Source organism: Xenia sp. Carnegie-2017, unplaced genomic scaffold, assembly GCF_021976095.1.
Source record: "Xenia sp. Carnegie-2017 unplaced genomic scaffold, XeniaSp_v1 HiC_scaffold_14, whole genome shotgun sequence".
In the NCBI taxonomy this organism is placed as follows: domain Eukaryota; kingdom Metazoa; phylum Cnidaria; class Anthozoa; order Malacalcyonacea; family Xeniidae; genus Xenia; species Xenia sp. Carnegie-2017.
Window position 1 is genome coordinate 10886004 of NW_025813447.1, and position 20177 is coordinate 10906180.

At 34.3% G+C, this 20177-nt stretch overlaps 7 protein-coding genes across 8 annotated transcripts; 3 read left to right on the top strand and 4 right to left on the bottom strand.

The window, feature by feature from the left end:
* Nucleotides 1-512: 512 nt before the first annotated feature.
* Nucleotides 513-4920, bottom strand: LOC124433990 (carbonic anhydrase-like). Of its 2 annotated transcripts, XM_046983856.1 has the most exons (9): nucleotides 4815-4920; nucleotides 2434-2507; nucleotides 2274-2315; nucleotides 1824-2146; nucleotides 1638-1730; nucleotides 1506-1569; nucleotides 1219-1376; nucleotides 934-1086; nucleotides 513-879 (listed from the first exon to the last, which is right to left on the bottom strand). In XM_046983856.1, the coding sequence occupies exons 2-9, from the start codon at nucleotides 2477-2479 to the stop codon at nucleotides 712-714; spliced, it is 1047 nt and encodes a 348-aa protein (XP_046839812.1). In that variant the 5' UTR covers nucleotides 2480-2507; nucleotides 4815-4920; the 3' UTR covers nucleotides 513-711. The 2 variants fall into 2 exon arrangements, with proteins under 2 accessions (XP_046839812.1, XP_046839811.1); XM_046983855.1 differs by having other exon boundaries at nucleotides 513-1086.
* LOC124433996 (probable pyridoxal 5'-phosphate synthase subunit PDX1) lies at nucleotides 4064-10972 on the top strand. Its single transcript, XM_046983860.1, is given in 11 exon segments — nucleotides 4064-4131; nucleotides 7211-7522; nucleotides 7946-8035; nucleotides 8112-8212; nucleotides 8291-8371; nucleotides 9460-9580; nucleotides 9901-10047; nucleotides 10307-10432; nucleotides 10435-10488; nucleotides 10689-10766; nucleotides 10769-10972. Coding segments are annotated over 10 exon segments (954 nt in total). The 5' UTR covers nucleotides 4064-4131; nucleotides 7211-7512; the 3' UTR covers nucleotides 10915-10972.
* On the top strand, nucleotides 5013-6258 carry LOC124434001 (thiosulfate:glutathione sulfurtransferase-like). Its single transcript, XM_046983865.1, has 3 exons — nucleotides 5013-5582; nucleotides 5675-5786; nucleotides 5870-6258. The coding sequence occupies exons 1-3, from the start codon at nucleotides 5427-5429 to the stop codon at nucleotides 6181-6183; spliced, it is 582 nt and encodes a 193-aa protein (XP_046839821.1). The 5' UTR covers nucleotides 5013-5426; the 3' UTR covers nucleotides 6184-6258.
* On the bottom strand, nucleotides 6171-7260 carry LOC124433999 (pyridoxal 5'-phosphate synthase subunit PdxT-like). The gene is made up of 2 exons (XM_046983863.1): nucleotides 6667-7260; nucleotides 6171-6584 (listed from the first exon to the last, which is right to left on the bottom strand). Exons 1-2 carry the CDS (start codon nucleotides 7027-7029, stop codon nucleotides 6249-6251), a joined length of 699 nt encoding a protein of 232 aa, XP_046839819.1. The 5' UTR covers nucleotides 7030-7260; the 3' UTR covers nucleotides 6171-6248.
* Nucleotides 10973-11297: 325 nt separating the features above from the next.
* LOC124433992 (caspase-3-like) lies at nucleotides 11298-14246 on the bottom strand. Its single transcript, XM_046983858.1, has 4 exons — nucleotides 13834-14246; nucleotides 13695-13741; nucleotides 13146-13341; nucleotides 11298-11962 (listed from the first exon to the last, which is right to left on the bottom strand). The coding sequence occupies exons 1-4, from the start codon at nucleotides 14069-14071 to the stop codon at nucleotides 11421-11423; spliced, it is 1023 nt and encodes a 340-aa protein (XP_046839814.1). The 5' UTR covers nucleotides 14072-14246; the 3' UTR covers nucleotides 11298-11420.
* Nucleotides 14247-18244: 3998 nt separating this feature from the next.
* Nucleotides 18245-19173, top strand: LOC124434004 (thiosulfate:glutathione sulfurtransferase-like). Its single transcript, XM_046983867.1, has 3 exons — nucleotides 18245-18496; nucleotides 18589-18700; nucleotides 18784-19173. The coding sequence occupies exons 1-3, from the start codon at nucleotides 18341-18343 to the stop codon at nucleotides 19041-19043; spliced, it is 528 nt and encodes a 175-aa protein (XP_046839823.1). The 5' UTR covers nucleotides 18245-18340; the 3' UTR covers nucleotides 19044-19173.
* On the bottom strand, nucleotides 19086-20086 carry LOC124434000 (pyridoxal 5'-phosphate synthase subunit PdxT-like). The gene is made up of 2 exons (XM_046983864.1): nucleotides 19582-20086; nucleotides 19086-19499 (listed from the first exon to the last, which is right to left on the bottom strand). Exons 1-2 carry the CDS (start codon nucleotides 19942-19944, stop codon nucleotides 19164-19166), a joined length of 699 nt encoding a protein of 232 aa, XP_046839820.1. The 5' UTR covers nucleotides 19945-20086; the 3' UTR covers nucleotides 19086-19163.
* Nucleotides 20087-20177: the final 91 nt, after the last annotated feature.

Below are 20177 nucleotides of genomic sequence, written 5' to 3' on the forward strand. Positions count from 1 at the left end.
GTATTCTTTAATGTAAATGTGCATGGCAGCATGGGCGGTGGAACCAAATTGTTTTTAAGAGGCCCAACAAAATAAACGATGTACGTTTAAGGAGGTTGAATAATTTTCTGCAATTTCAACGTTCGTTACAGTTGCTGCTCTTGCCGTAAGCAATGTAATGATCGTACTCTTACTCAATACCGCAACCCCTGAATTAGTGACAGAAATACAAATGATGTTTGTGGCAACGAAATCAACAAATTATAAGGAAAATGAAAGAGGAAGGACTTTTTGCCTGTTTCGATTAGAGGCTTAAGAGTAAACAAACTTTGTATTTTTTCTCCTTGTGAAACAGTGATAAGTTTTTGAAATAAGTCGTAGGATGCATAAATTTATTGAGAGGGACAGCCTCCCCCTAAGTAAATAGCAGATTTTTGTAGGGATTTTTCTGTTGAAAAATATTTGCATAATTTTCTTCCACGTTTTGCATCGTCGACCATGAGTGTTTTGCCAGTTGTAAGAAATGGCAGGAGTGTTATGCATACTATATTTTTTCACACAAAAATTTTCTACATATTTAGTGCTATACATTTTACGATATACATGGCGACTATTTCAAATAAGTCGATGCGATTACATGACGTTGTTTGGTAAGGATGACTTGGGAGTGTATTAATTCTGTACAAAATACTTTAAGCAGCTAATTTAGTCTCTACAGTAAAGACGCGATGTTTAATTTTGCAGGAACATTAGCGTGACAATTATTAAACTGACGAAGTATACGAAAACGTTCCGATGAACGTGGCTGACAACACCACTAGTTGTACTCGACATGGTTGGACAAACTGTCACAGTTGCAGTTGAAGACACAGTGGCAGTTGAAGACACAGTGGTAGTTGAAGACACAGTGGCAGTTGAAGACACAGTGGCAGTTGAAGACACAGTGGTAGTTGAGGTTTGAATCACAGTTGTAGTTACAGTTGAAGTACCACCATGCACGAAATGGACCATACGACCATTGAGAGGTTCAACAGGTCTGTAGTTATTCACAAGAGGAGCCACTGTGTTATTGAAAGTAAAGTATTTCATACCACGAAGTTGCTCAAGCTAAAGAAAAAGTTTTGTGGACATGAGCCAAGTAAGTTTTGGAAATATTAACACATTATTTAGTGGGAAAATTTTCGTCTGCAACATCAACTTACTGAGGTGTAATTGTTTTGTTTTTGAATAGGAATTTACCTGTGAGTGAGAAAAAGTTATGGGTTCGTTGAAGACAGTCCAAGTAACGACTTCATTACACGTTGGCGTCGTGAGAGATCCATTGTAATAACGATAAAATGACTTTTCTCTGGGGAGTAGACCCATCAACGATTTTATTACTGTGGTACTGGTGTTACCTTAAGCAAGAAAATAAACCAGCTTGGTGAGTTTAATGTCAACACCAGCCTTTTCTTTTCTTACTTTTTTGTCTTCAACTGTGAATAATATCCTCACTTTACATACAAGACTTCATCAACATTCCTCACCTGGATAAGTGACGTCATAAGTTGTGAGATTGATAAAGTCATAATAAGGGTTGGCGTCTCCTTCCTGTAAGAAAAGGAATTTATCAAATTATATACACTGAAAAAATACCATAGCTCATATTCATAACTCACTTCAATAAATATTCCTAAAACAGCAAGACCATCTGACTTTCCTACAGCTTCTGTGAGATTCGAATATTTCATGTTCATATGAACCAAATGAAGCTTAAAATATTTGAAAAAAAATCAAAATGTAATTCTATTTTATTTAAGAAGATTGTGAACTACGTGTCGTGTAAACTACAACACTAATCTTACCTCTGCTGCATACATCTTTCCATTCACCGTATGTTCTGATCCTTTAGTTGAGTCATCACCCCAGTGAAAATGAAATTGAGCTAGTTGATATGTCCCTGGTAATCCACCACCACTGATAAAGGGGACTGGGTAATAGTTACTGATGTTTGACGTCACGTATGTATGACCGTTATTTGTTACAGTAACAGTCACATTGTTTTGCATGTAGTTGTCGAACTTAATGTTGCCAAGATTTCTGTTGGGCATTGCGTTAACGATATCGACAGGAGACTGTTTAGTTCCGTTACAGAAGTTAGGATACCTCGTAGCCCATGTAGTAACACCTGATAAATTACAAACAAGTTGTGTAATTCTGGCTACCATAAGCGTTTAATTTATAAATAATTTGTCTGTCTTGTTTATTTGATGATTGCATGTGCTATTGGAAAGACAATAAAGATTTTTATTTACCATAGTCAGCCGAATCATAATCATACACGATTTCAGCTCCAGCTATACGTAAAGACATAAATACAAAGATTTACTGTTTGCGAATTTTGCGAATTTAAAAGTCGTATATCTCGTATCTTAAATTGTGAAATTCGGAACAAAAAATAACTGAACGATATACCTGCAGATTTCAAGAGAGAGAGAACTAGAATCAAAGAACAATACATTTTGATGGTCACAGTGGAAATTCCAAACCTTGGAAAATAAGAAAACATATTTTTTATTGATTATTATAACTTCGTTTATTGAAGCAAGTCGTTTATAAAGTCTGCAGTATGTATTCGGCTTTTGGACTAAAGCACTTTCCGTGTTATGTAACAACACCAAGGAACAAGAGATTAAGAAATTGTGTTTATTTTACACTTAAAATAGATTCCAATTCTCCAACCATACATCATATAACGGTTTGTTAAGAATTTGTAAATCATGGAAAAATAGCAAAAGAAGAATTGACGAAGACCAGCTGGAACTAGAAAAGTGGAATCGATCGGTATGTTTTGAATATAGAATTCTCGACATAAACATCGTCGCATTTTAGCAATTTCTCCGAGTCACGTGTGAGCTAAGTCCCATAAAATTATAACAAAAAGTTACACATACGTTTTCTGTTAGAACAAAGATAAATCAGTATTCATCCTGACTGTTACCGTGTTGGCAACCGACCAACGACTTAAACACGTATTATTGTATTGATGTCTTTGTTGGAATGACAATAGCGGGATTAAAGCATCAGTTAAAATACATAAATTCGAGTGTGTATGTTGAACATTTTTTATGATAATTTGGTCATGTTGTCTAAAATCTCTTGAGCGTTTTCCAACTTACACGAGAAAATATGCAGTAATTTAATCAAGCAGTGCTAAAAATTGCAATTTAAAACCAAAACGTTATGAAAGACTTTCATTCATTGTCTTGGCACAAACACTTATGTTCTCCTTTTAACAGACCTAAAGTATTTTTGTCGCTTAATTTATTTCCTTTTTTCCCAAAATAGCATTAAAATTGATTTCGAGTGTTTTCGTCCCATTCTTACTGGTCATAGATAAAGTCGTTGAAATCTTTAAACGCATATATAATTTTTTACATGGAATTAGAACGCTCTTCTGCCAAGTTATGTCTAATTGTAAGGTTAATTGATGTCGGAAGCTTATGGATTGGACAAAACTCAGAATACTGTGACACACACTGAGTTTGGTATTTCCTTCTGGAACAGTTGATATCACGTAGTATGGTTGATAAATATTTGTGTTATGAAGTTTAATCTTCTGTTTGCAAAATTATTTCACTTTTAAAGGGAAAAAAGTCAAGTTAGTGCAATATTTAGCTTTCATTTGGTGTGGTAAAAATGGGACGCGCGTAATAATGTTTATTTGGACGGAATGTGGGTATTTCGTGTCGGCAGTTTTTTCACACAATAAGCTGAAGATGACTTAAGTTAAAGACGAAACGTCATTATTAAGAAACCTTTTATCTTTATTTCTAATTTATTGTCGTGATGGCTATTTTAAAATTCTTATATTGGGCTAATGTATTTACAATGAAATCCGCTTTCCATCTCGCAAATTTCTGGCCATGATTTTGAATAAACAGATTTTATTCCTACGAAACCTAGAACATGTACCAATTTCAAAAACTCTGATTAATAAAAAATAGTGCTTATTTCAATAATTTCATCATATATTTTGTTTCCTCTATGTCAAAATATTTATTTTATCTATATATCATTACAGGATTCCTGGATTCCGTGCTCCTGTCCCTCGCTCGCGTTTTTTTCCCGACTCCTGCTGGTATAGAGATTTGCTGATTCGCAACGCAAGCGGTAAGTAAAAGTTAAGCATTAACGCTAGTTCTCGAAAACAATAGTGACAACTAGTCATAGTTTATAAGTTACAGACGTAAGAAAAGAATGTGCTTTATTGAGTTTATTCTTGTGCTTCAATTTGTGTATTGCATTTGCATCATTAATAAAAAGATGAACACGAATCATAATCAGGCAGTAAAATATATATTAAAGTGTAATTAATTTATCCAACAGTCACTTTTTCATTTATTATCACCGTTCATATCAACCACTCCATTATTTCGTCGCATTTTTTCTCAAGCAAAATCTTATTTAACTGAACTAGCTGCTAAAGTAAATGGTTTGAACCCGGGACTCTGAAGATGACTCTGAAGGTGACTACCGCTAAGGTTGTCGAAACGTCAGTCAACAACAACAAAAACAGTCCTCCTCAGGACTATACCAACCTGGACGATCTACATCTACACATGTAAACTAGCTGCGCTGTTTTTCAAGTTATTGCAGTTCGACGGTTATTTAATTATTTAGTTATTATACACATGACTTTCTCTGGTTTTAAAGGCACTTTTATATCTCTGTCTTTCATTACGTCAAACATGTCACAAAGCGCAAAAGTTTAAGTTTCATGAGCAAATTTTAACGATAGTTCATTACTTTCTCGTCATGCCAGAGTAGGACCAATAAATGTTAAGTTACATTACCTTAATTTCAGAAGAAAATTCTTTTTGAGTTATGATGTGTCACCTATCTGAACCGTCCGAACTCGCTGCAATGCTGCCTTGCAATGAGATTTTGTTTGTGTTCATGTCATTATTAATGTGTTTAATTATTATTTTAATGTTATTCGAAATATTTCATCCGAAAGCTCATTATTTTCTTACTTTGTTTGCGTAACCAACCATAAAATACCCCAGCGTTTTATTGTAAAAAACAACTGAGGTAAGCTTTGAAAGGTTGGTTAGAGGTGTGCCCACACCAATAGAGATGGAGATAAAAAATAACTGGAAAGTGATGTGAAATTTTGCGACAGTGGTCATATGACTCCTATGTTACGCTATTTCATGTTAATAAAGTGACCAGATATTGACTGCTTTCAGATGTTTTGTTTCCTTATCATTATCCCTGATATTTGCCTTTTTGTTCGTCGTCAATCTTTTTAAAAGTCTTTGTTAAATGATTTTTTTCCACGAGAGGTACTTACGGATAAATTTCAAGAGATAGGCTTTGTATCGTGGCTTTTTTTATCTTCTTCACTTCAAAGTTTTGGCTTTTGTATCATTTCGCACAACGCTTGTGACGTCATATAAAGCAATATGGCGGACGATAAGAAAAGCGAAGATGACAGCATTAGTATGTCGATGCGCGTTACTCTGTTTGGCATAAGAAAAGCATTTCCGAAAGTGAAGCAACTTGAAACAGAAGATTTGGAAAATCTAATTAAAGAAAACTGCAGAAATCTTATACTGCTGGTCAGTAGCTCAACGCGATGTTCTATTATTCATTAACTTCAACATGTCGTTGATTCGTTGTTGATTTAAGTCTTTTGTAACTTTTGTTTTAGGATGTACGAAGGAAAGAGGAGTATGCTGTTAGTCATTTACCTGGATCTATACATATTGATCCTGACGAGACAGCAGAAGCTGTTTTTGGAAAGGTCAAACCAATTCTTGATGGTATCTTAATTTTGTTCGAGTTTTTTATTTTCTTCTATACTGAGATTACAATCAACAAGTTTCCTCTTGTTTTTGAATTATAGATTGTGAAAATGGAAAAGTAATTATTGTATGTTATTGTTCGTTGGGATACCGCTCTTCCTTGATGGCTCAAAAACTCTATCCCCACTGTAAATTGCTTGCTGAAGCACAAAAAATCAGCTTCATGCCAGTGATACAAAACCTTGAAGGATCAATATTTAAATGGGCAAACGAGGGAAGAGAAATGATTGACAATGAAAATAGGAAAACCAAATGTTGTCATCCTAATAGTTTTCTATGGGGAAAATTGTTAAAAAGTGAACTGAAAATGTACGAGACTCAATCAAACAATGAACACAAATCTTCAATGCTTTGATATAATTTTAGGTTTATACAGATTGACTGTAAAATACTTGTAGGCTCATAAATTTTCATATTTGTTTAGCTTTCACAAAGTTGTACAATACGAGACAAGAAGTAGGCATGCCATCTAATGTCATTAGTCAACTCAGGATGAAATGCCAAACCCATGCAGTTGTTTTGTTCAACAGCTACAATGATTTCTTTATTGTCTACAACAACTGTTGCCAAAAGTTTTATATCAACACTATTTATTGAGACAATGGCAGGTGCTCTAATGAATACCCCAAAGCAAATCTCTGACATATTTTCATCATATTTTGAAATTTGTTTCTCTTTAATGAATACTTTGCCTTCGAAACTATTTTGTTGACGTCCAAAGTAGTTCCTGCTTGTTGTAACATCAAGTTTGGCTAACTTTAGAAAATGAAAAATAATTGAATATGGTCATGTATAAGTGGTTGGAAAATGGCAAACATAGTGTACACATATTGAATACCTTTGAGAAGTGATTTTCTTGACCAGGAAAAGCATTTTCAATATTCTTTGACATTGTAATCAAACCTGCACAAGTTCCAAATACAAAATGCTTCTGGTTACTTGACCAATTTGCGAGTTCTTCAATCATTTCTTCACTCATTATCTGTGAATTAACCGAACTTTCTCCACCCGGAATTATAAGACCATTTAAATCTTGCAAATCACATATCTCTGTGACTTTCCTCACTCGTAGAGCAACACCATCAATAACACCGCCGTTTTCTTTAAGACAATTCAACAAAGCGCTTTCATGTTCAGAAAAGCCGCCTTGGATAGCTAAAATACCAACATTTACTTCCATTCTTAAGACATGCACAAACATCAACTTAAAACGTGCGACACGTGAATAGCTTGCATTTCTTTCCTCCCATGATAACCATACAAAGCAGTAGGCAAGCGTTGATCACACTCCGAATATATTTTTGTTTTATGCTTTCATTCGATATTTTGATGTTAGCTATTTGATAGTTTATTTCTATTTAAAACTCTCTGTTCGTTAATAGATCAAATGACCAGAGAACCAACTGTTGATAGTCAAATTGCAAAATAAATATCCCACCGTACCCACAGTCACTCCCAATTAACGCCTACCTACCCCCTGTAGAAGCGACACAACCAGAGGACCACACATGACACCGGGTAGCGGAAACAATTATAAAGGTCTGGAAAGCCGTCGACCAACAAACAATAATTCAGTCTTAGTTTTTTATTTTTAGCCCATTTGTTTACTAAACACTGTCTCATTTATTGATATATGTTATTCTATTAGGAAAGGTCGATGTAAAAAAGGCATCTGCTGCAGAAAATGGAAGCTCGTAAGTCGTTTGATATGTGTTATATAAGATTTGAATTATGAAAAAGAATTAATCTTTCAGCGCGTGATGTTTCAACACAACTTTTATGTATACTGGGATTCATATACTGCAATTATAGAGAGTAATAGTTTCGATTTTATTGTCATAATCACTTTATTTACAAGGATATATTTCTTTGCATTCTCATCACGTATGTTACTTATCATGGGATCAACTAAACAAAAATATTATCTAAGTGTTACATAGCTATTGTACACCGTACACGTGATGACATACACGTGATTTACGTGCACGAGATGTTGACAAGGGCAATTTCATCTTTTCATCAAGTCAAGGCAGTTTTATGGTTGAGGCGATTAAATAACCAACAATAAAATTCCGTATCCATTCTTGTGCTCTTAAAAAAATGCTATTTTCTTGCAGACAATGGAGTTAATGATATAGTAAATTTAACAAAAAATATAAAATTAAAGAAAGAGTCTAGTGCAAAGATGGATTTGATGTACGAAACAGGTATTAAACTCACAATTTTTTTTGTTGATTTTTCAAAATTCAAATCAATGTATCAATAATCGCATGGATCATATAGGAACATTTAGGGTGAAGTCTGGTTTAGCTCAGATGGCTAAAGGAGGGATAGTTATGGATGTTGTGAATGTTGAGCAAGCAAAAATTGCTGAAGCTGCTGGGGTGGGTTTGAAACTTTATTAATTTAAAGTGTTAAAAATAAATTTTAGATATTAGATAATGAATGATGATACATTATAGGCATGTGCAGTCATGGCCTTGGAAAGAGTGCCTTTTGACATCAGGAGTCAAGGGGGTGTTGCAAGGATGTCTGATCCCAAGGTAACCAAGCCTGGATAAATTGTTTTGGTTCCTGGCTGCAAATTTCAAATATAGAAATTTCCTGTCAAACCAAAATAATTCCTGTGAAAATGTTTCATCAATAACTATTGAATACAAATGTTCATACGTTGGTGTTAGCAGTTGCATATGAATTCCTGAAGTTTGTTGTTTACTTTATGCAGTGTGCGAATTAACTAATAATCAGAAAGAAAAAGTATATTCGGTTATTCTCTTTTCACTTTTGCACAAAAAAGAGGAGAGAATAACATGCGCAAAAAATTTCTCTAATACATTTGTAATTGGATCAGCGATTGTAATGAAAAACACTGTCGTAAATCATGAATTTGTTCACATTTAAAAATATTAATTTAGCAATTAGTGCTATGTAATAATTAACGTAATATCGTTTTGTTTATGCCTCTAAAGAAACACTTTTATTAAAAAAAATTTCACATCGTTTTTTCTCAACTACTTCGCACACTGTTTATGTATTACAGATTACAATCTACTTACATTTTGATTTACCAATCTTCTAAATCTAATTGATATTTGCGAAATTTTCATAAGAATTCTAAAACTACTTCTACTATTACTGGACATTTTCCAGCCCTGAAAATAACCAAGTGCTTATTAAATAGCTATTGAAAATGAGGAAAACTTCAATTAATGTGACTTGAAGATTTTCATTCCAAGCTTTGTAGTCAAAGTATATCAATTCTTATGATATTCTGAAAAGCTAAATTTTGTATGAGTTTATTTTAAATCCTTCTTTGTTGCCATGAGTTACTGAGCAGAATCCTTAACCTTCATGAAAGCTGAATTTGATAACTTGTGGCTCAGTATTTCAGGTTACTTTACTCATTCATTGTGTAGTAAAGTTAAAATATTTTTTTAATATGTTAATGAAGAAAATGTTGAACAAAAATTTAACCAATACAAGTGTCATGTGAGTCTAAATATCACAACAACAAAGCTTCAAATGAAAAATCTTCAAAAGAAGTTTTTACCATTTTCTACATTGATTCAAAAATAATTGATGGCATGCTTTAATAATTTGAATTGTTCTGCATTAAATTTCTTGTGTAAAGATGATAAAAGACATCATGGCAGCTGTAACCATTCCAGTTATGGCCAAGGCTCGTATAGGACATTTTGCGGAAGCTCAAATCTTGCAAGAGATTGGAGTTGACATGATTGATGAGTCAGAAGGTATTGTTGTAGTTTTTATTTGGAATATTTATTTTTTTGTATTTGGTTCATATATTTATTTTTATTTAAAGAAAATTGTTGAATGTTTTTTATTGTTTTTGGTCTAATTCTCCTGATGTTTCTTTTAATTGTCTTCAGTTTCATTCTTCTCTTGTTGTTTTTCTAATGTCTTGAGCCTGATTCTCGAGTGTTTTCTTTAAAATATCTTTAACCTAATTCTCCTAATATTTTATATCAAAATACCTTAAACCTGATTTTCATACATTTCCTTACAAATTTCCTTAACCAGACTCTCCTCATATTTTCTCTTTTTTATTTAGTATTAACACCTGCCGATTATGTTCATCACATCAACAAACATGATTTTAAAATTCCATTTGTTTGTGGTGCTCGAGACTTGGGCGAAGCATTACGAAGAATTGATGAAGGTGCTGCAATGATACGAACCAAAGGAGAGGCAGGAACAGGTTTGAATTGGGAACAATAACCATACCAACTTGTAGTGTCGTAGCCAAACCTCATATTTTGGTCCTGCTATGTAAATTTTAGACATTAACATTAGTCATATCTTTAGAAATCTATTGTTTTTACAGTGAGTAAACACAGAAAAATTGACATAGCACGACCAAATTTGCGAGCTGGCTACGCCAATCCCAACTTGTTCACGTTATCTTTACGATCATGAGCAAAGCATTCATGTGTCACTAATATTTCATGTCAATACAGGGGATGTTGCAGAAGCAGTTCGTCATGCTAGGCAGATAAACAGTGAAGTAAAAAAAGCGCAGTCTATGGATGCTTCAGAACTTTATGCTTATGCAAAAGAATTAAAGGTATCTTATCAACTTCTTAAAAGACTGCTGAGCTTGGTCGATTGCCTGTTGTAAACTTTGCTGCTGGTGGCTTGGGTAAGTTTTCTGCTTTCTTTATAAGAATAGTGGTTGCAGTACGTGTCTGAAATAATATAACATTGCCTCTTTGAACATTGTGGCAAAAGAAAGTTTTAAATTCTGAAATCGTTATCACGGTTATCACCAATTAAAAGTTATAGTTATATACAATATATAACCTCAACAGTCCCTCAATGATCCATACTCATTTTATCCAGCTACACCTGCTGATGTCTCTATGCTCATGCAGCTTGGAATGGACGGTGTATTCGTGGGCTCAGGTATTTTTAAAGCGGCTCCCCAGAAAAGCGAGCCCGTGCTATGGCGCAAGCGGTTACGTACTGGGATAAACCTGAAAAAATTGCGGTACTTAGTGAAGATCTAGGAGAAGCGATGTCTGGTCAACCAGTAACTGACCAAACGAGAATATTTTGTTACAAATGACTTGATGTTAACTTTCGGTTATGGAATTTCTTGAGGAATAAATATGTATAAGTGGAAACTGTCTTTGTTCAGCGTTATTTGTACACACTCTTTTACATTGGTTCATAGCTTGAAGATTAGTTTGGGGAGGGAGTGTATGTTTGTATATTCAGTTGTGCCCTATTGATTTCTTTTTAAAATGAATTGGCTTTCGAGTGAAATCAGTAGGGCACAACTAAATATATGAACACACCTCCCCTCCCCCAATTAATGTTCTAGTGAAGACTCTGATTTTACATCTTATCATCGAATTTCCAGGAGCGTATTGACCAAGAATGGCAACGTTTGTGCATGAAATTTTAAGTTAAAACTGCGAAATCAAATCCGAATGAATAAACGGTTTGTAAACGGTTCGAAAATTATTGTTTAACTCGATTTGGTACTTTGTTTATTTAAAAAATCACGTTCTTCTTTGGCATTTCTATTTATGTACATCACATGGAGATTTTTTTTGTCTTTACGTATGTTTACTCATTTTTACCAAGGAACACACGATGTCTCAGCATATGCATTTGAACAGGCATTTGTTTTTTACCATGTTTATGATCATTTCCTGTCGCCATATCAGCTACTCGTGCATTGACAACTGCCAACATTTGCATGACGTCGTCATCTTCCATTCGTTCTTCGAATACTTGAGTCAGCACACTAATAAACCACATGCCCATTTCGGTGGAATCTTCCATGTTGAGGGCAAATCTTCGCATAGAGATATAGCCGCTAACTGAACAGTAACAGACAAGGAAGTCTGCTTCTGTTGGCAATTTGGGCACAACAAGATCATTGCCTCCGGCATCATGGTCGATGACTCCGCTATGTCCAGGATCGGCTTTTTTTCCCCTGCAGGCAGATATGAAGAATAGCTTGGGTTTTCCTCGCAATGCTTCACATTGGTTACCGTTTACACGTGATGTGAGCTCTTCTGTTTTAATCACTTTTCTATCTTTAGTCAAGATTCCTTTCTTTTTTCCGTAACTGGAGATGAAGACCATCAAACCATCATGTCCATCTGAAGGATGAATTGAAAAAATCATAATAGTTTCCTATTCCTTATATTTTTGCGTTGTCATGTTTATTGAAAAGGATTTACTTGTCCACGATGATTTACGTAAACAACATGTAAAACATTTTCATTTCCGCTTTAGGCCGTATTCTGTGCCACGCCCGATTATCGTTCAGTTTTGTTGCCCCCCATCGGGTACTATATTTTAACACTATAGATAAGTAAGATATATAGAAAGTGTAAATTCACTTGTTTTCACCTTCAAAAACCCGCAGTTTTGAATATTTCACCATTGAAATTTCAATAATTTGATCGTTATTCAATTTATTTCCACGCATGCGCATAGGTGACGAAAATAGCAGACTTTGAGCCACGCAAGGCCTGGCGCTATCGCAAAGAAATTACAACTATATGTGTACGCCAGGTGTTGTAATTTTTGTAGATGTTCATCGCCGATTGTTTACAGTAATTACAACTATATGTGAACTGGGCGTAAAGGAGATGACGCCATTATATGCTTAGTTGAACTTGAAAGCATTTTTATGTAGAATTAGAACAATTTTTGGGGGGGTAACATTCCGTACTTTGTTGTCTGCCAAGTATTGTAATTTTTTTAGCTTAAAACAAACACTAAAAAAATTAATTGGTTCGAAGAATTCCCGAAATACAGTGTTCAGAACAAACACAAGTGTCCACTTTACTCCGAAAGGCGTTGCCGTAAAATGGGTGACAACATTCTCCAGATTTTTTCAAGAACTTTTTCTTCCTAAAGTAGAAATCGTCAAAAAATATCTCAAATGTGTTTAAGTACATATTTTCTATTTACTTCAGTTTGAACACTGTTAAATTCTTGCTCAAAACACTGTCCAACGCCATCCAAAGCTTCCTGGTTGAAGCTTGCCTGAGCATCAAGTATCGCGAGAATAACGTAATGAAAATGGCGTCGATCGATTGTGAAAGACATCAAATTGTTCAATTTTCAATGCTGAAATACCCAAAAACTGCGAGTGTTTGAAGAAGGAAACAAGCGAATTTACACTTTCTATGATATTTTCTACTTATCTATCGTGTTAAAATGTAGTGCCCGATGGGGGGCAACGAAAATCGTTTTCTAAGCGACTTTGTGCGACAGAATACGGCCTACTTCTACTGGCATTCTTTTTTTTTGAAAATAACATTTAGAACTTACTTAGTGCTGTGGACGATGAGATTTTCTCCATTAATTCCAAAGTATCTTTTCTTTCGAGGTCATCGTAAAAATGAATTGTGTTGAAGCCTGCTGCATTCAGGAATCTTTTTATATTTTGACGATCCGCACTCGCACCATTTCGTGGAACGGATTTGTGATCGAAGTTTGTGTTGATAAGGACGATACAGTAGGGATTCTACAACCATTGAGATAGCAAGAAGTTTTCTACTTTCCTCTCGAGGTCGAAAAAAGTAATTTTCAAAATACTAGAAATTTATTGTGTCGGACATATACTGGACTTTTATCCCAATAGTTCTCTTATATTTATGTGGGAGTGCTCATCTAAGATAAGTTCTAACTTTAGATTGTCTGTGATTGTCTGGCTATCTGATATAAGAAGAGAGTAGTCACTTTAGATTGTCTTTGACAAGAAGAGAGGGATATCAACTGGCTATCTTATATAAATTGGGAGTTATTACTTTAGATTGTCTATGATAAGAAGAAAATGTTGCTTAGAATAATCTTATCTTGGATAAAGGTAAAACTCACCTTCACATGAAGTGCGTTTCCTCTTTGAACTATCTCTTTACGTATGGCTAAATTGAAAGTTTGATTTCATTTATTTTCATAACACAAAATGTGAAGTTAGGTACGATAAAACTTTTAAAGCATAAAACGATCTACTTACAAGGTTTCGTTCTTCTTGAAAGATCACCTAATACACTCACTGACGTACCAACCTGATGCCCATCGATAGTGTCATACACACCAGATGTTGACGAAGTTGGCCGCCGTTTGTCATCGTCCTTGTCGGGCTCGAGTGAAGATCTTTTTCCGAACATGTGACTTACATTCATTTGTAACCATAGCCAAACCGTTTCTAGAAATCGCGAGATCAAAGCCCAACCTCGGTTGTACTTCGCCATTTTTTTATAAAAAACCTTTTCTTTCGTCTACACCACTTTAACAGAGCACTTATCGTTGCACAAATCGTATGAGAGATCGAAACACAAATCTATCGCTTTATATCTTTAAACATCCCTTGTGAGAAAGTGAAAATTGGTCGAGATTAAATTGAAATAACTGCTTAAAGAGAAAATAAAAATAGAATCAAAACAACGATAAAAATGCGATCGTTTTAGCAATTTCTCCGAGTCACGTGTGAGCTAAGCCCCATAAAATTATAACAAAAAGTTACACATACGTTTTCTGCTAGAACCAAGATAAATCAGTGTTCATCCTGACTGTTACAGTATTGGCAACCGACCAACGACTTAAACACGTATTATTGTATTGATGTCTTTGTTGGAATTACAATAGCAGGATTAAAGCATAAGTTAAAATACATAAATTCGAGCGTGTATTTTGAACATTTTTCATGATAATTTGGTCATGTTGTCTAAAATCTCTTGAGCGTTTTTCAAACTTACACGAGAAAATATGCAGTAATTTAATGAAGCGGTGTTAAAAATTGCAATTTAAAACCAAAACGTTATGAAAGACTTTCATTCATTGTCTTGGCACAAACACTTATGTTCTCCTTTTAACAAACCAAAAGTATTTTTGTTACCAATAGCATTAAAGTGATTTCGAGCGTACCAATAGCATTAAAGTGATTTCGAGTGTTTTTGTCCCATTCTTACTGGTCATAAATAAAGTCGTTGAAATCTTTAAGCGCATATATCATTTTTTACATGTAATTGGTACGCTCTTCTGCAAATTTATGTCTAATTGTAAGGTTAATTGATGTCGGAAGCTTATGGGTTGGACAAAACTCAGAATACTGTGACACACACTGAGTTTGGTATTTCCTTCTGGAACAGTTGATATCACGTAATATGGTTGATAAATATTTGTGTTATGAAGTTTAATCTTCTGTTTGCAAAAATATTTCACTTTTAAAGGGAAAAAAGTCAAGTTAGTGCAATATTTAGCTTTCATTTGGTGTGGTAAAAATGGGACACGTGTAATAATGTTTATTTGGACGGAATGTGGGTATTTCGTGACGGCAGTTTTTTTCACACAATAAGCTGAAGATGACTTAAGTTAAAGACGAAACGTCATTATTAAGAAACCTTTTATCTTTATTTCTAATTTATTGTCGTGGTGGCTATTTTAAAAGTCTTATATTGGGCTATTGTGTTTACAATGAAATCCGCTTTCCATCTCGCAAATTTCTGGCCATGATTTTGAATGAACAGATTTTATTCCTACGAAACCTATAACATGTACCAATTTCAAAAACTCTGATTAATAAAAAATAGTGCTTATTTCAATAATTTCATCATATATTTTGTTTACCTCTATGTCAAAATATTTATTTTATTTATATATCATTACAGGATTCCTGGATTGCGTGCTCCTGTCATTGAGTTCTATAATAACTGGAGCGGCTATCTCAAGCGCGGCCTTAGACATCTGATGACGCCAAAAAAATGGCGGATTTCGTCCGTTGCCGCTGAGATTTACCGAAATTGACCGCTTTTCCGAAAATTTCACAATTTCCCACTCCCTCCTGAGGAAAAAGTGAGGAAAATGTACGTGTGTATTTGGGATTTGGCAAGCAATTTTTTGATGAAAATCACGTTAAAAACCTACAATTCGTAACAGCGAGTCAACCTAGCTTTCCAGTTATCGGCTCCTACGAGGATGTATTTATAACTATCGACGAAAGAGCTATGTGTCGGCTACACATCTATGAATGCAGATATGCGTCGTTTTCTTACCAGCGTCAAACTTGTTTGATCGATTAAACTCTTTAGTCTATACAAAAAAGTATATCATAGTTCATCTCCACGGTTCACGAGAGAGAAGTCAGCTTATTTGTTATCATTGCTATTTTTCTTCTTTTCATGCAATGGGCAATGGCTTTTTTCGCCACAATTGTAGGATTTTTACTTGTTTCTTTAAAAAAGTACATATAAAATCTCTGGATATTTACGGATTTTCTGTAATTGAGTTTCACATGAAATTTCAAAAAGACTCAAGTCTGCATAGGTTTGGTAAATGAAAACAAACAATATTGTATAGAAATTACTTTAAGTAACCTTTTTGTGATGTTCTGAAGTGCAACTGCATCAAATACTTGTAAAGTTGTAGCACATTTTGATTTTGTTGTATTGATATATAAATTGGGCAAAATGCAAATAATCATCAAAACACTTATGCTTCCAATGGTGTTTATAATTCATTTTTAGTTTTAATACTTCTACCCTTCTTTTTCACTTTGTTTTGTTTTTCCTATATTTTCAATATAAGTACAAATGTTTACATAGACACAAACTTTATGGCCTTTCCATTTTATATGTTGTGAATTGACATTTAATTAAGCATCAAAAACAAACAACCTTCTTGCCATCTTTTTTTGGTTCATGAACTTATATTTGGCGTTCAAGTCAGTCTTAAAAATTACGATCTATGGAATGATGATAAATTATGATCAAAAATTATGTATTTTATGGCTTTTCAAGTGCATGTATAATTGCTTTTCAATCGTTGACGGACTAACAAAACAAACAACTACCTCACCTGTGAGAAGCGATATGTTCCTTTTTGTGGAAACTACGACATCCAACAATTGAACGATTGAAGTGTTGGCATTATAAAAGAAATGCCAAAAAAGATATCGTCACAGAATATGGAACTAACGATATCCATATTCTGTGATATCGTGTTTGTTTTTGAAAAATTCTTTATAATTTACTATAGACACCAGGGGGAGGTCGAGAATATTATTTTTCTGCAAAGCGATCATTTCAGCGGAAATACGTCCGTTGGCCGCCATTTTTTTGGCGACCTCGCCCCAGTAAAGATAGCCGCTCCAGTTATTATAGAACTCAATGGCTCCTGTCCCTCGTTCGCGTTTTTTCCCCGACTCCTGCTGGTATAGAGATTTGCTGATTCGCAACGCAAGCGGTAAGTAAAAGTTTAGCATTAACGCTAGTTCTCGAAAAGAATAATGAAAACTAGTCATAGCTTATTAGTTACAGACGTAAGAAAAGAATGTGCTTTATGCTTGTGCTTCAATTTGTGTATTGCATTTGCATCATTAATAAAAAGATGAACACGAATCATAATCAGGCAGTAAAATACATATTAAAGTGTAATTAATTTCTCCAACAGTCACTTTTCCATTTATTATCACCGTTCATATCAACCACTCCATTATTTCGTCGCATTTTTTTCTCAAGCAAAATCTTATTTAACTAAACTAGCTGCTAAAGTAAATGGTTTGAACCCGGGACTCTGAAGATGACTCTGAAGATGACTACCGCTAAGGTTGTCGTAACGTTAGTCAACAACAACAAAAACAGTCTTCCTCAGGACTATACCAACCTGGACGATCTACATCTACACATGTAAACTAGCTGCGCTGTTTTTCAAGTTATTGCAGTTCGACGGTTATTTAAATATTTAGTTATTACACACATGACTTTCTCTGGTTTTAAAAGCATTTTTATTTCTCTATCTTTCATTACGTCAAACATGTCACAAAGCGCAAAAGTTTAAGTTTCATGAGCAAATTTTAACGATAGTTCATTACTTCTCGTCATGCCAGAGTAGGACCAATAAATGTTAAGTTACATTACCTTAATTTCAGAAGAAAATTCTTTTTGAGTTATGATGTGTCACCTATCTGAACCGTCCGAACTCGCTGCAATGCTGCCTTGCAATGGGATTTTGTTTGTGTTGATGTCATTATTAATAAGTTTAATTATTATTTTAATGTTATTCGAAATATTTCATCCGAATGCTCATTATTTTCTTACTTTTTTTGCGTAACCAACCATAAAATACCCCAGCGTTTTATTGTAAAAAACAACTGAGGTAAGCTTTGAAAGGTTGGTTAGAGGTGTGCCCACACCAATAGAGATGAAAAATAACTGGAAAGTGATGTGAAATTTTGCGACAGTGGTTATATGACTCCTATGTTACGCTATTTCCTGTTAATAAAGTGACCAGATATTGACTGCTTTCAGATGTTTTGTTTCCTTATCATTATCCCTGATATTTTCCTTTTTGTTCGTCGTCAATCTTTTTAAAAGTCTTTGTTGAATGATTTTTTTCCACGAGAGGTACTTACGGATAAATTCCAAGAGATAGGCTTTGTATCGTGGCTTTTTTTATCTTCTTCACTTCAAAGTTTTGGCTTTTGTATCATTTCGCACAACGCTTGTGACGTCATATAAAGCAATATGGCGGACGATAAGAAAAGCGAAGATGACAGCATTAGTATGTCGATGCGCGTTACTCTGTTTGGCATAAGAAAAGCATTTCCGAAAGTGAAGCAACTTGAAACAGAAGATTTGGAAAATCTAATTAAAGAAAACTGCAGAAATCTTATACTGCTGGTCAGTAGCTCAACGCGATGTTCTATTATTCATTAACTTCAACATGTCGTTGATTCGTTGTTGATTTAAGTCTTTTGTAACTTTTGTTTTAGGATGTACGAAGGAAAGAGGAGTATGCTGTTAGTCATTTACCTGGATCTATACATATTGATCCTGACGAGACAGCAGAAGCTGTTTTTGGAAAGGTCAAACCAATTCTTGATGGTATCTTAATTTTGTTCGAGTTTTTTATTTTCTTCTATACTGAGATTACAATCAACAAGTTTCCTCTTGTTTTTGAATTATAGATTGTGAAAATGGAAAAGTAATTATTGTATGTTATTGTTCGTTGGGATACCGCTCTTCCTTGATGGCTCAAAAACTCTATCCCCACTGTAAATTGCTTGCTGAAGCACAAAAAATCAGCTTCATGCCAGTGATACAAAACCTTGAAGGATCAATATTTAAATGGGCAAACGAGGGAAGAGAAATGATTGACAATGAAAATAGGAAAACCAAATGTTGTCATCCTAATAGTTTTCTATTGGGGAAAATTGTTAAAAAGTGAACTGAAAATGTACGAGACTCAATCAAACAATGAACACAAATCTTCAATGCTTTGATATAATTTTAGGTTTATACAGATTGACTGTAAAATACTTGTAGGCTCATAAATTTTCATATTTGTTTAGCTTTCACAAAGTTGTACAATACGAGACAAGAAGTAGGCATGCCATCTAATGTCATTAGTCAACTCAGGATGAAATGCCAAACCCATGCAGTTGTTTTGTTCAACAGCTACAATGATTTCTTTATTGTCTACAACAACTGTTGCCAAAAGTTTTATATCAACACTATTTATTGAGACAATGGCAGGTGCTCTAATGAATACCCCAAAGCAAATCTCTGACATATTTTCATCATATTTTGAAATTTGTTTCTCTTTAATGAATACTTTGCCTTCGAAACTATTTTGTTGACGTCCAAAGTAGTTCCTGCTTGTTGTAACATCAAGTTTGGCTAACTTTAGAAAATGAAAAATAATTGAATATGGTCATGTATAAGTGGTTGGAAAATGGCAAACATAGTGTACACATATTGAATACCTTTGAGAAGTGATTTTCTTGACCAGGAAAAGCATTTTCAATATTCTTTGACATTGTAATCAAACCTGCACAAGTTCCAAATACAAAATGCTTCTGGTTACTTGACCAATTTGCGAGTTCTTCAATCATTTCTTCACTCATTATCTGTGAATTAACCGAACTTTCTCCACCCGGAATTATAAGACCATTTAAATCTTGCAAATCACATATCTCTGTGACTTTCCTCACTCGTAGAACAACACCATCAATAACACCGCCGTTTTCTTTAAGACAATTCAACAAAGCGCTTTCATGTTCAGAAAAGCCGCCTTGGATAGCTAAAATACCAACATTTACTTCCATTCTTACGACATGCACAAACATCAACTTAAAACGTGCGACACGTGAATAGCTTGCATTTCTTTCCTCCCATGATAACCATACAAAGCAGTAGGCAAGCGTTGATCACACTCCGAATATATTTTTGTTTTATGCTTTCATTCGATATTTTGATAGTTTATTTCTATTTAAAACTCTCTGTTTGTTATTAGATCAAATGAACAGAGAACCAACTGTTGATAGTCAAATTGCAAAATAAATATCCCACCGTACCCACA

Bases quoted from the DNA above. Each gene is read 5' to 3' on its own strand.
- LOC124433990 (XM_046983855.1), bottom strand. From the start codon at position 2,479: ATGTATTGTTCTTTGATTCTAGTTCTCTCTCTCTTGAAATCTGCAG. The intron at 2,316-2,433 runs GTATATCGTTCA...CTTTACGTATAG, and splicing joins CTCTCTCTTGAAATCTGCAG to CTGGAGCTGAAATCGTGTAT. The intron at 1,087-1,218 runs GTAAATTCCTAT...CTTTTTCTTTAG, and splicing joins TAACTTTTTCTCACTCACAG to CTTGAGCAACTTCGTGGTAT.
- LOC124434001 (XM_046983865.1), top strand. From the start codon at position 5,427: ATGGCGGACGATAAGAAAAGCGAAGATGACAGCATTAGTATGTCGATG. The intron at 5,583-5,674 runs GTCAGTAGCTCA...CTTTTGTTTTAG, and splicing joins GCAGAAATCTTATACTGCTG to GATGTACGAAGGAAAGAGGA. The intron at 5,787-5,869 runs GTATCTTAATTT...TTTGAATTATAG, and splicing joins GGTCAAACCAATTCTTGATG to ATTGTGAAAATGGAAAAGTA.
- LOC124433999 (XM_046983863.1), bottom strand. From the start codon at position 7,029: ATGTTTGTGCATGTCTTAAGAATGGAAGTAAATGTTGGTATTTTAGCT. The intron at 6,585-6,666 runs GTATTCAATATG...CATTTTCTAAAG, and splicing joins AAGAAAATCACTTCTCAAAG to TTAGCCAAACTTGATGTTAC.
- LOC124433992 (XM_046983858.1), bottom strand. From the start codon at position 14,071: ATGGCGAAGTACAACCGAGGTTGGGCTTTGATCTCGCGATTTCTAGAA. The intron at 13,742-13,833 runs GTAAGTAGATCG...CTTTCAATTTAG, and splicing joins TTCAAGAAGAACGAAACCTT to CCATACGTAAAGAGATAGTT. The intron at 13,342-13,694 runs GTGAGTTTTACC...CAATGGTTGTAG, and splicing joins GAAACGCACTTCATGTGAAG to AATCCCTACTGTATCGTCCT.
- LOC124434004 (XM_046983867.1), top strand. From the start codon at position 18,341: ATGGCGGACGATAAGAAAAGCGAAGATGACAGCATTAGTATGTCGATG. The intron at 18,497-18,588 runs GTCAGTAGCTCA...CTTTTGTTTTAG, and splicing joins GCAGAAATCTTATACTGCTG to GATGTACGAAGGAAAGAGGA. The intron at 18,701-18,783 runs GTATCTTAATTT...TTTGAATTATAG, and splicing joins GGTCAAACCAATTCTTGATG to ATTGTGAAAATGGAAAAGTA.
- LOC124434000 (XM_046983864.1), bottom strand. From the start codon at position 19,944: ATGTTTGTGCATGTCGTAAGAATGGAAGTAAATGTTGGTATTTTAGCT. The intron at 19,500-19,581 runs GTATTCAATATG...CATTTTCTAAAG, and splicing joins AAGAAAATCACTTCTCAAAG to TTAGCCAAACTTGATGTTAC.